Source organism: Copidosoma floridanum, unplaced genomic scaffold, assembly GCF_036245765.1.
Source record: "Copidosoma floridanum isolate Cflo_tuat_1 unplaced genomic scaffold, Cflo_Japanese_pri ptg000013l, whole genome shotgun sequence".
In the NCBI taxonomy this organism is placed as follows: Eukaryota; Metazoa; Arthropoda; class Insecta; order Hymenoptera; family Encyrtidae; genus Copidosoma; species Copidosoma floridanum.
This window is the reverse complement of record NW_028321890.1, coordinates 22,737,384-22,751,735: the sequence shown is the minus strand read 5'-3', so window position 1 is coordinate 22,751,735 and position 14,352 is coordinate 22,737,384. Positions and strand designations below refer to the sequence as shown.

The 14,352-nt window shown below is 34.5% G+C and overlaps 1 protein-coding gene across 1 annotated transcript in view; it reads right to left on the bottom strand.

Moving 5' to 3' along the window:
* The window catches only part of Sulf1 (Extracellular sulfatase Sulf1), a 64,124-nt gene that overhangs the window by 25,420 nt on the left and 24,352 nt on the right, over positions 1-14,352 (bottom strand). Inside the window, exon 2 of the mRNA XM_089591268.1 lies at positions 1,137-1,600. Coding sequence (XP_089447394.1) covers positions 1,137-1,443 — 307 coding nt within the window. The 5' untranslated portion in view covers positions 1,444-1,600. The remainder of the gene's footprint in view (positions 1-1,136; positions 1,601-14,352) is intronic.

Genomic DNA, 14,352 nt, shown 5'->3' with positions numbered 1-14,352 from the left:
TCTCAAGCCATTTGGTTGTTTAATCAAAAATATTGATGATTTCTAACATTCTTGGGATTTTAGAAAATTGTTTAATCAAGACCACAGGGCTTACAAATAAATTACTTTAAACGTTTTTTTTTTTTTTTTTTTTTTTTTTTTGACACAACAAATCGTGAAAAAAAAAATTAGAAAAATTAGAATTAAATTTTAAAAATTTGTGAAAGTAGCATAAAATATTTTAATCATGTTTATGATAATTTGTCATCTATAAATTTTTTTTAAACTATCAAAATCATCTGGAAAATAAAAATATCTGCTCCAAAGGTATAATCAAACAAAATTTTTCAACCTAAAAATGCTTGATATGACAAACTAACAAATTTCTCTTTTTAATATTCCTATTTTACAAATTAATTTACTGAAGCGCTATTATTTGTTGTTCAGTGATTAATAAAAAAAATAAAATAAAAAAAATTCAACGTATCAAATCGTAACAGTATAATACGGTAGCAAAATTATATATAGAGTTATAGAAATTACAAGACGAAAGTCCGTATAAAAATTACGTTAACGTTAAATAAAATTATTCCTTTGTAGAACTGTACTTTATAATGGCATATTTCAAACATAAAATACGTACGATTTTATAGATTTTATGGGATAATGTTAAGAGACGTAGGTATGTAACTATCAATGCATCACACAGTTTTATAGATATTTCGAAGTAATTTTTGTATCAAAAACGGTGAAGGACAGAAATTATAAAAAATATGTAAAAATTGATCAGAATAAGTTTAATAGTAAGGTCATGGGGTTCATCATATAACAAACTAATAAAATTTATATAATGACGGACATTAAGAGAAATCAAAACTAATTTATCTTTAAACATCGTGAAGTGTAAATGTACTTTTAGCTCGAAAGATCACTAAATCCCACACTTTTCGAGACATCTGTGCAAAACGTGTTATGCATTTACAATTTCACTTCTCTAGCACAACTCCTATAAAAAATAGCTATAAAAAAAGTATCGTAAAATTTTCCACTATTTTTTAGGCCGACAATACTCGGTACAGCATTTTTTTAGGTCCAATTTTTAGGCTAACCATGAGTCGTTGATGGATAAAAAAAAAAAAAAAAAGAGTCAGACTAACCAAGCTCAACATCCTGATCGTCCGTGAGAATGAGCACAATGTTGGGCTTCCTTTCCCTCTGGAGATAGGGCAAGTACGGCGTGTTAGCCTGCGTCCCGGCACCCGTGACTCCGGAGCCAGGAGCGGCCGGTCTCCCGTGATAGCTCCCCGGAGGCTTGCGCTGGCCGGCGCCTCCACCGAAGGCCTCCTCGATCGGCAAATCAGCAGGTTCGGCACGCTTGCCGCTTCCGGGCTCCAGACTCAGGAGCAGCAACAGCAGGGCCGTCGTCGTTCTCGTTGTCACCGTCAGCCATTGTCGGCGGCCCATCGTTTAGTGGCCGGAAGGACGCTTTCCTCCCTCGCCCGGAGACGTGCCCTTTGTGCCCACGCTGTCGTCGTCGTCGTTGTTGATGACGCAGCTGCCTGGTCGCCCACTGTGTTTTTATTGCCTTGGCTAGCCGTGCCACCTCATCGCGACCCGAGCCCTGGATCGAGGTAAAAGGGAACAGTTGGATGATATCGTGTTTGAAAAACAAAAAAAAACATACATTTCTGATATTTCATTTTTCAATTAAAACTCAACAAGTTTTTGGTTCACATGTTTTGTTCATTTTTTAAAAGGTTTTTCTTGATTTTTGAACAAAGTTTAAATTCAGTATAATTATGTATAGGATTTAGATCAAATTTACACTTATTCATCAATATCTCGTGTAAATAGTATTTCACAATGTCTATATGTACAATATTGTAAAATTACATGACATCCTTAATACTTAAACACATCGTTAAATTGTTTATAAATTAATTTTATTTCAAATGAAGGCCAATAAAATCCGTTTACTTTCGTTATGATAAAATAACTTTTGATGGTGCAAAACGACAATTTTACGTGAAAAAAACAACTCTTGTTTAACGAATTGTTTCACCAACAAATTGCGAAGTTTCAAGGGATGATTTTACTCTATTGTATGGCTGTAATAATTCTCCTCTGTTTTTTGAAAAATCTTTTCTATGGATACAAAAATAGTGTTAGGTGTACACATTTCATATTTCCAGAAACAAAGCTCGCAACGTGAGTACCTGTAGATACATGTACACACAAACATTCGGGAAAAATAGAGAGGGTATGGGCTATAAGCAGGAGGCTCGTTAAAAAGATGTGCGCATACCGGGACCTCCCTTCGGTATATATTTTATGAGGCGCAAGTGATCGCGGTGAAATAAAACAAACCAGACGAAGAAAGCCGTAAAGGCGAAAAGTTTCAGAGATATTGCTTTTCTGCTTCTGAAGAATGCGAATAAAAGTTGACTTGTAAAAAAAGTGGGAAACACCAACTGCGTAATTATGACTCGTAAATAAGTTTTCGAAGAGCCAAATTCGGTTGTTTTATATTTTGACAAGAATAAGAAAGTTTATTTAGAAATAAAACAACTTTTAAGATCACTTTTATTTCGAAAACACATGTCTACAAAATGAATCCAGCAACCAAATTGACGAATAAAAGTTCATATACTTTGTACTCTGATTTTGCTCACTATTGTCTTTTTTTTGCACATTTTTATCGTTGTGTTCAACACATGTTCATTCGATTTATCTCAAATATCTGGGTACAACATTGTGAAGTACGTGCGTTTTGTACTTGTGTAAAAATTTCTGTTATTTCCGTAGTAGGGTATATTTTTTGGTTGTATTTCTACCAAAGTATTTCTCAGTTAAAATTAATAATGAATATTTCTAATTACATGTTCATGAGGACGTAATCCGAAGACGATTTTTCTTTAAAGATACTAAGTATAAGAAAACCATAAATTAAAATTTCATTGAACTCTAAGAGACCACTGTAGTAAGTAAAAAAAAAGTTTTCTTTCTATGATGGGTAAAAAAATTGAAAACTTTAGAACAAAATTAAATATATTATTTTATTAATTGATGCTTCTACGAGAGTAATGATATTCTTCTCTTTCATGATAATCAAATAGAATTAGCCTGTACAAGTACTAAATAAATGTCTCAAGTAATGTTTATCTTGTTTACTTAGAATTGCTTGCGAAGAATGCTCGTGTGATATAATAATTAGAAACAAATAAATAGTGTCAATTACGCGAGAGAGACCGCATTCGACGAATCGATAAATAACAAAACTGGAATGTTATAATGACAGTCTTTAGTGTACACATCGTTACGTGTGAGCCTGTGCGTTCATATTACATTCTCGCAACATTATTATCCGTACGTGTTCTACGCAAATTATTGTACAAGCATAACATTATTTAAACAAACCTTCTCGACTGTTGAACTGCTTATACAACAAGACGTCAACCAGCGTGTCTCTACGACTATTAAAAAAATGTAGATCCACAATCAACATAAGTAATTGTAGATGAAAAATATATCTGTTTACAAATTCGTCCTCGAAAGTTAGTGAAAAGCCATATATTATATGTACGCACCAAAGCAATAATATTAATAATTTCTCAGACTATGATTTATCGCTTTAAGTTGGTAACTGCATTAAAAAAATTCATCTGGATTGTTCTTCGTTTTTTATTTTTAGATGCATAACTGAGTTTACTTAACAATAGTGCTTATAATCATTACAGTGACTCGTGAGGTGGTTCGGTTTAACCAAGCAGGAAAGCGTACGATAGTGTGTAGGAGAGTTTAAAAAGTATCAAAGAAAAATGTCAAACGAAATTTTTGAGAACTAAAGCTTCGGAGAAACGCCCCTTTTACTCACGGATCAGTATATTATGTGCACGACTCCTTTGACCCGAATAATCCCACCTCGAAATTCAAGCGCGGAAGGAAAAAAAATCAACGCCACCTCCAGCTCTCGTGAACGAACGGTTTTTTTCTGTTCCACACCCTAAAAAGGACGTAACTGTGGTGCGTTTCACACAAAAGAGTGATGACACGAAGAGAAAAAAACGAATTTACGCCATACAAAGCTTTGGGAAATTCGTTTCTTCGCTGAGCGGAAAAAAACGATAGTTCGCTTCTGTGTGTCTTTTTTACGAATGCAAACGCGTAAATTTCATTCGAGGGAAACAGTTAGAGCTAGAAATAAAAAACGAGATCGTATGCATCCCTGAGCCATTTTGCTAAAAATACTCACTTGAGAGTACTTAAGAGATAAACATTTTTTTTCCCACTATCGATATGTGAATGTTTTCTTTCAAGGTATTCTTAAGAATGTGAAAAAACTCATAAACATATAAAATGTGAGGGACCACAAACTTTTTCAAAGTATTCGTGGTATTTTTATAGCATTTTACGCTGACATTATAAAAGTTTTATCAAATTTTGGTACAATAAATGAATTTTCTTTTATTTTTTAAAATACTTTTTAGAGTCATCTTTGAGTAAACTTCATCTGAATTGTTTTGTAAAAAAACTTTCAGGTTTAAACGATTTTTTTTTCTCTCAACTTTGCAGTAATTTAACTAAACAACTGTAACATGGCTCTTAAACAAGAATGATTTTACCTTAAAATTCAAAAAAATTAACGTATTACATAAAGTAACGTATATCAAGGTAACAGCACCAAGTAACAACCCCTATTACTAAATATATGGGCTATTTACTGTTACTGCATTGTTTGTACCATAAAATTGAATACACTATGTTATTTTATCTTTAGAATCAAAATAGTTCCAACAAAGTTGAAAGAATCACATTGGACTTTTGTAAGCTTTTTCCCAATCATAATTTATTGTGAATTTATTGTCAATACCCAAATAGCATCTCGTGAAATAGTTAAAGCTCATCCATAAGTCCAATTCATCGTACATTTATATTGAATTCATTAAAATACAGCTAAGAACTTAATTTTGAAGGATTTCTATTGACCAATCATGCGAGGATAGATAACGAAAGTAACAACTTTATCGTTACAACGGTTGAACGCGCAGTGCAGGATATAATATACATATGAATATTCCAACGATTTCATTTGCACGAGCCGATAATAAAAATACACGTCAATACACGTACATACATTCCGTTCGGTTTTTAAAATCACACATACATCTCCCGACACTCATATAAAATACGTTATCACTTGCCTGAAGAAATTTGCATGAAACATCGATTGGCACTTAGCGAAACATATTACCCCCGCAGCTGTAAGTAAGGAGTCATTGAGCAAGTGCGAGAAACGCTATATATTCCAAGTCGTATTTTAAAATCAACGTTCGTATAACAGGACAACAGCTTCGTTGTGTGGATGTATACGCATGTATACGTATTTTAAATCATTGCAATCAGTGTCTCGTTTTTTGTAATTTTTATTGCATGCATGTCGAGATCTATGAGTAGGTACACGATATCAGCATTCGATTGGTGATGAAATCGAGTGTGAAAAAACGTATGTGATATCTATTATTAAACACAAAACAGTTGGTTAAGATAATTGTTGATAATTTCTATTTTAAGCTATTAGGATGTTTTTTTTTTTCGTTCTGTATATTTTGTTTTTTTGGAGAGATGACTTTACAGCTCTCAAATATAATTTTTTTTTTAACCATCTTAGAAATCTGTTTTATTCTGTGAACAACCGAAATTCCACCAACTGGGTAAACATATAAAAAAAAAATTTCACATAACTATTTTACACGATCTTACACTGCGTGTGCAAATATTTCAACTTTGAGTGAGAAGTAGTTGTTTAGGGTAATACTGAGAAAATTGTATTTACACTTACATGATACGCTCGTAAGACTTTTTTTTTATAGTGAATGACAACATAACTATACTGTGCATCTCGATATAAGTCTTAGCAGCTATGCTCTTATTACCAGTAGTATAAGGTAAAAGTACCAGTTAATGTAAATTCTTTTTCAGTTGTTGAAACAGCTTACTTCTTGTATAAAAATTAAAAAATTTTGTTCTAAAAAAATTGATCCAATACAATAAAAGCAGTATTTACTTTGATCGATAAAAATAATACTTAATCGTGTCCTAGTCTTTAAACCTTATGTTCCATGTTGTCTGACGTACACGATGTATATATAAATATGCATAAATTCGTGAAAAAAAAACTTCACTAAAAATCGTTCCTACACCGGTACTTTTACCTCAATTTCTTCATTGACAGATTTAGAATGTCTTAGCTAGGTAAGTATGCCAAAGTGTCCCAGATAGACGTTCATACCATTGATCTGTAATTTTTTTTTTCTTTTGAACTAGAACTCGACTAACTTTCGCAGGCATCCGTCAACTATACAAACAATTCTTTGCGAATTCGTCAACTATGACACGCATTGTTCTCCCTAGATTATTACTGCCAAATTCAATCGACGTACCCCTACCAGCCATCATCAAAATCTCGATCGTAACCGATAATCTCCGAAGAAGAAAACTCAGGTGAAACGCAAATTATTCCTCGCCCTAAAAATTACCATGTCAAGTACGAGTAATAATTATTACACACGTATAACCTCATTCGCAGGGTCATGGCCCACGCCACGCTATCACCGGGGCACTTTACACTTTCCGGTGCTACCCACGCGCGAAGAGACAGACAACACATTTAGGCCCACCCACGAGGGACAAACGTGCTTCTTGTGCATGCATATTGTGCCAGCCAAGCCAGGATGGAAATCGCCTTCTTCGTCTTTAATCAGCGCCAATTTCGACCGCCCAACTCTTTTGTGCTACAATATAATATTAGCACCATTGCGTCTCGGGCACGCGTACGATTACTCGTTGATGCATGTGATATACACAAGCACGATGATGATATATATTATGATCCCTGATTTATCTCACGTGCGTGGTGTATCAGAGCATAGTCGAGTGATGCCAAGCATCAATTGGAGTAATGCACAATGTAAATGACACGTGTGGGTGTTGTGATTAGCCCTCGTTTGTACTGTTGTATACATGTATGTTTCACATCTCGGTTGTTGGCACCGCACGCCTACCGAGTGTGATTCGACTCTCGTTATGCGTCTCGTGTGTTGGAAAGTGATTACGTGTTTGATAATCATTTTAAAATCATTATAATAGATAACTACAAGAATATGATTGAGACTTTTTTTTAATCCTTGAATAATTTTTTTTTTTTTTTTTTTGATAATAGGCCCTTTCGTCGAACTCTCCACATCGAGTAATGACAGTATAGCTCATTACCAACAAAATTGGTCCTAAACGGTAAATGTACCCAGTATTATTTTTCTTTTACATTTCAGAAAAATATCATCCATTATATACAATTTACACCTATCAATCCAAAAAACCTACGTATAAATGATTTGTTTGTAATTTTAGGGTAACTATGCTTTTACCATTTATTCGAGTTTAATTAACGTGACGTTTCTTGACGGATTAACTTTGACATGAATCTGTAAGGAGTAAATTGGTATTTATTCATGTATTTTTTCGATTGGCTTATTTTTACACACAAGTATATCAGGATAAAATCGTTATAAAAAAAAAATTTTTAATTTCAAAGAATTTTGTCCTCCAACGTTTTTAGTAATTCTATCCATCAGAGCGAGAGAGGCAACGACCGGGTTGTGCAACCATTACTGTTAGAGTCATTCATCATCTCCTAATCTCTTTGGCGCATCTCTTACAAGTGTAAAAACTATATACCTACCTCCATTTTAATGACGGATAATTAATTGCAAGCTAAAAAAAATTGCAAAACCCGTTACGAAACATTACGTTGGATGTGTGTGAAATTTTATATAAGTCGTTGTGTGATTATGATATTCCATGAACTTTTTCTCTACTTGCTGAAGAAAAGTTTACCCATCATTAGGTCAAAGTAAGAAATTCTCTCAAAAAAAAAAAAAAAAAAAACGGTGAAATGGTTCAGACTGAAAAAATGTATTGTGTTTTGGTATGGAAAAAAAAAAAAAAAAAAAAAAAATATCATCCCATACAAAACGACATTCACCGAAAATGCTAGCGCTTGCGAAACAATCGCATGCGTGCGGACAGTATGGATTGAAAAAACGTGGGCGTGTACAATAAAGCGGCGTGTCGAATTATAATACCGCACGGCCGCATTGATCTTAGGGAAAAGACTATTATAAGCGTGTTCGAGCGATTTATTGCCCATCGATGCAATACTTTTTTTTCTCTCAAGGTGGAGGGGATAAGCGCCTTTTAGCTGCCGATGGTGGTTTTAAAGTGAGAAATCAAAGAAGCTGTCTGGAGAGGCTTGTAAATTAAGTGTGTGGTAAAGTTGAGAGTTACGCGTGTTGGATAGGAAGAGACACACCAGAGCACCTATTCCCATACTCTTTAACTATTTTTTTTGTTAGGGTTTTTCAACGATTTGATGTTTTTTGTCGTATTTCGAGTACCCCGTGAGAGTGAAATACGAGGCAGGAGGCGAGAGGTGCTTGAACTGTTTTTTTTTTTTTTTTTCATAATAAGCCTGGCAAATCTCATCGAGTAAAGTAAGTAATATGTGAATACGACGCCACCGCATTTTTTAGCTTTTCAATACTCCACAGTTTTCAATACTCACAGATTTATCCACGAAGCAAAAGTTTAGTTAGGTTTTTTCGAATAACTGATAAAATTTAAGCGATATCCAATTTGGATTAAAGATAAATTCAGTTTATCAATCATAATTTACAAAACCAAACACTGGTCGTCAGATAAATGTAAGTATGTAGCTTATTCGATATAAAGTATGATTTTTTATTATACATATTTGGCATAATTTAAAAAGGGTTACATCCATACAAAAACACAACCAACTGTTATTGCTCCCGGAGTAATAAAAATTTCTAGACAATCAGTCACACGCAGTTGAAGTCACTTTGTTAATAAAATTAGTAATGTAATATAAAAAATTAATATGTAATACGAAGTCGAATTTAGAAGAAAATATTTAATTAAATCAGAAAACTATATAAAATTTTGATAAAAAAATGTTTGCTATTGTAGTTATGTATAGTACACAGTAAATTGTTGTAACCCAAACTCTAAAAAGGTTTCCGCAGTGGGTGGAACACACTTTGTAACTAAAATAATATTAACTATAATTTAATAAAAATATTACGCCATCAGATATATACCAACATAAATTCATACAAATGCGTTGTATTAGTTCAACTTGAAGCTTCAAATAAAATAAAAATAATAGTTAATGTACAACAACTTACAATGTACGTATTTTTAAAAATATTTTTTGTTATAAATTTTTTTAAATGGTAAAATTCAGTATAAGTTTTTTATAATTCAAAATTTACTAACAACCATGTATACGTGTTGAAAAAGTTTTACTAATTTTTGCGATCACGATTCTATAAATTTATTAATAATGCATCCAGTTCACTACCTTGTAAAGTTTCGTTTACATTAAAAAAAAATTTTATAACTTTAATTTTTAATTTATTCTTTGTGTATTTTTTTCCTACAAAATTACTCAATTAGATGTAAATTTCGCGTAAAGGTGTTTTTATTTTTTTTTTCTGACAGTGTTATTAGACATTTAATTACTATTGTAAAAAATTTTTTAATAAAATTTATTACATGCTATGCTCACAAAAAATTTTTTTTTGCTAAATAGTTGGTAATCAGTTTATTTACATATCACAATTTTCAATATATATTTTAGTTCATATACAAAGATAAAATACATTAAAAAGTAATATTGAAATTTGTATATTTCTAACAATTAAAATTAGAGACATTGTATTTTATTCTAATTTAATACAAAAAAAATTATTAAATTAAATATAAACTATTAATAAAAATGTAATTACATTTTAATATTTTTCTAACGGAGGTATCGCTCGAAAAATCAGCTTCCTAGAGTATTATGTGCGTCGTGCGCGGAAAAGCGCACATCAGATAAGTAAAAGCCGCGCAAGCTTCGCATTGTTTTTTCCTAGTTTTACTCTCCGAAATGCCATTTATCCAACGCACCTCATCCGACCGAGAATGAGACAGGGAAAAAAAGCCCTATCACTATGCGTGTCGACTCGACTTACACACCTCGTTTCACTTCAGCTTAGCGTTTATCCATGCATGCGTAGCCATGGGGAAAGATCGTCCAAGATCAGCATCTGTCGTCCGAGATCCTCTTACCTATTTCACTTTACACCTCCTCAGGCATCTTCTTGTTCGTTTCTTTTCCTCCTAATGGTGCAGCTCAACGCGTATACGAGCTAGCCACGTATGCGTGCGAAAGTCGTGAATATGGTGGAGTACTTTGGACTCTTTTCTCACGAAATGATGCCCAATGAGACTAGTATCATGTGAGAACGTGTTTGTGAAAGGTGAGAGGACAAATAAATGTGCAAAGGTTGCTCCAATCGCAATGCATGAATAATCGACTATGACGCGATAAACGGTACATGGTTTATTGTTCCTTCGTATAGGCGGACGATTGGACATTGTATTTTTAATGTTTACCGTGGAACGAATTTGATTTGATTTTTCACTGGACCCAAAACTAGAAAAAACAAAATTTATTTTTCAAAACTTTATTTTAATACATAATTTCACATCGATAGAACACAATAATCGTTTTTTACTGTTTTTTTTCTCATAATACTCTATGTTTGAATAAAGTTTCAGATTATCTTACAAGAGATTTTATTAGTAAAAAAAGTTTGGTTTTTTTTTTTTTTTTTTTTTTACAAAAAATCGAGATATCGCCTTTTCGAAGCTATAAATCGAGAAGGTACCTTATTTCATCAATATAATAAAATAACCGTATGTATCTTTCCCAGTAAATTTTATTAATAAGAGAACAATCACGGGTATAACACTCAGTGATTCAATCAGAGGATCAATCACAGCCATTTTCCCTACAGATAGCTTGTACCGAGATGTCATGATATTACTATAGTATTTAGAGAGGATTCCGAATGTATCGATGCAAAAACAGAAGGATAACAGTACCATGCACTCAGCGATGCTTTGTCGCATAACCTGATCAATGTGACAACTTTAGCGACTCGCTTCCATATGGTATCACACGTTTATTCGAGCATTCGAATGTGTATATATTCTGCAAATCTTTCAATCGATCGAATAACCGATGAAACGTCAATTATCATTTTCATTCTATTTCTAACTTTGCGAGCGCCAGGGGCTAAAATATACTTGGTCTTGCGTTGCTGAAAGTGAAGCACTTTACGAGTATTACCAAAATAAAACATTACAACCACTGAGTCACTTAGTCACTCCACGATTTTCATTCATTGACCAATTTTATAAATACATTTAAGCGGAAAGTTTTTAATTTCTCGAGGAAACAATGTTTTTGAGCACAATATGCGTACAACAATATAAACCTACTTAATGAGGAAACGCTTGCTTTGGGCCTTTTTTGCATCAATTCCTCCAATTAACAAGCCTTGTTGTCCCCAATTTTAGGTAAGTGAGTCGTGCGATATTGCACGAGTATCTTGACATTTTTCTGAAACTCCAACGTCTTTCGTATAAAATCACGCAATTTATATTTATATTTATCAGACTTATCAAACTCATCGTAATTCACAAACCGTGCAATAGTCGTATAATACTGAATATTTAATATTTTGTATTAACAATACATTCAAAAAAACCTTGAAGTATAAATATTTTTATGCATAAAAAAAAAAAAGCCTCAAATAGTGTACAACCGACGCTGCCATTTCGTTCCTGTATATATGTATCACGTAGACCTGGGCACAAGTATACATACACATACCCACGACCCGCAAAGCCCAACGATCCAATATCCTGCGCCAGGGGCGCGCAATATATGTATACACCTACCGCGTGTAAGCACACGTATACCCGCATATAAGGCCAAAGAAAAGCAAGGTGCTCGTCAAAAGGGAAAAAAGAGTAGCTCTGATGCTGTTGCCGCGGGAGCACAGGCGATGTATAGATAGCCCTCGTTTGGTGTTGGATGATGTAGAGGAGAGCCGTAGTTATCACGCCATCCGGGAAATCGGCAACGAGTACCTATACCTACAGATAAAAGCACACAGGGTAACACGAGAAGCCAACCAGCCCAGGGGCATCGGATTATTGATGGATCACTTTGATATTTTATCTCAGCTGTTAGATATAAGTTTGTATATGTAGGTGGTGTGCGAGATGGGGAAAAATAATGCGAGAGAGATAGGCCATAAGAGCGACCATCGGCGAGCCAAGGAGGAAATCGGCGCGACGTTTGTGGAGACTGCCTGGCGGCGCTTTGTGCCCGTGAAAGCGCGACCCACGCGCAGAGACGACGCGAGGAGTATATATTTATACGATAGGACGGGAAAGAAAGGATGTGTAAAGTATACAGGCATCTGTATAGGCACACATGAGCGAATACATATTGGCCATAGGTGAACGAGCGTTCGTGTGTTGGTCGATCGGTTGGTTCGATAAAGATTTTTGTACGAAATGATTCGTGAGCTGGGAAAAGTTGCTCCGTTCAATTACACGCTGGTGCGGACAGCGGTCGATGTCGGGGTGTAGATTGTTATGATTGTTAGGGCTCGGTCTCGTTACGTTTACGTGCCATTTTATCGCATCGACGTGCCCTTTTTTTAATACTTTGATTTTTTTTTTCGTCTCGATTGAATTGGTGTTTCACTTTAACGTTTAAGATAATATAGGATACGTGAAAGTAATTTTTTTTTTTTTTTTTTTTTTTTTTTTTGCAGATGCCAGTATTTTAATTGTTCTTGCATCAGCTAAAGATTTTTTTGAGAAACTTGAAATTAATTTGCGGTGTTTTCGTCTGCAAAAAAAATCCTGTGGATTTAAAGTGTTATGCTAGATAATATTGATAGAAAATCAATGCGGTATTGCATGACTGCATCTATTTTACGATACAAACGTTTTCAAAACTATCAAAAAATCATTGAATTCTGCTTTTATTGATATAGAGATGTATGTGCATGCGAGATGTGGTAAAAATAAAAAGAGTTTAAATTTCTTGAAAAAAATTGTATTTATTCATCTGCATAGATATTATCCCCTTCAAAATATTTCCCATTTGATATTATGTACTTGACACTTGAAATTTAGCGCTAACTAATAAATTTTCGTGAGATCTGAACCTCTCTCCGTACAATGAAATTGATAATAGAGAAAATAATACACCTTCGGAGCTAGTAATAGAAGTATAATTGTTGATTAATTATTCTTTTTCCCTAAAATATAAAAAACTCGATCAAAATTAATTTAGCTTAAATACTTGTAATTATTACTCTAAAAAGCCCTTCACTCATCGAAAAAGCAATAAATATAACGACGGTACTTTTTATATGACTAAAACTTTTTTTCAGCCTATTTACATGCCCAATGAAACATGTCCAAACTTGGAGACGTACATACAAAACGCCAAAGACACCAAAATCGGTCCATCCGCAATCCCCACAAAAAAACCCCCCAGCCACAACGATGACACACCGCAAAAGGATACAAAACTCAGGTCAAGCTGGCAAATCTCAAAAGCCTGTAGTATACCAAAGACACATTGCACGAGAGCGAGCACAGACCGCGAGCGAGTCGGACGCGTGTTGTGTATATATTTATAATGTATCGTCCCTTTGATGTGCACTTAGGTTAATGCAGTGGTTTGCGGCGGCACTTCTGTTTAGGCAGTATCCAAACGCCTCTCCGTCGCTCGCGCTTTGGCACATAAGCCACATCTTTCTAACGAGACGCGGAAAAAATATCAGCCCAACCGTGGCTACGTGAATCGTTTATGCACAGTTCACGTGTATTATAAAGTTAGTTGTAGTATTTAAGGTTTCAAAGGGGATGCGTTTGTCGTAGCCGAGGGAGGGAAATTATTTGCCGATTGCGTTTCCAAGGGGATTTGGTGAGGAATTTTGTCATCAAAATTGTCCACCGAGCTCCAACTTTCGTTGGTCTACCGAGAAATACCTAAGGTATGTTTCAATATTCCGCTGTTAATCGACGGGCAAGTGATTGCCGGTGATTGGATAAACCCGGTGAGGGGGATTGATCGATCGGATTTTAATTATCGACCGGATAGGCGGAGCTCTATTAAACCTCCATTAAACGTCATAAATAAATCAGTGGGGGGGGGGCAGTCCAAAATAGTTACAAGTTCGCGCTGTATACAAATGATGTTTCTTGCTCGCGAGTGTAACCGGTTTTATCCGATGGTATACAGATAAGGATAAGCTCGCTCTAGCGAAGTTTACGCTTTTCTCGCCTATGATTTAACTATTCGAGACGAGTTGTTGCCTCGGCCATTAGTCACTCGTTACCTACACGAGACTTTCACCACCGAATTACTCTTGG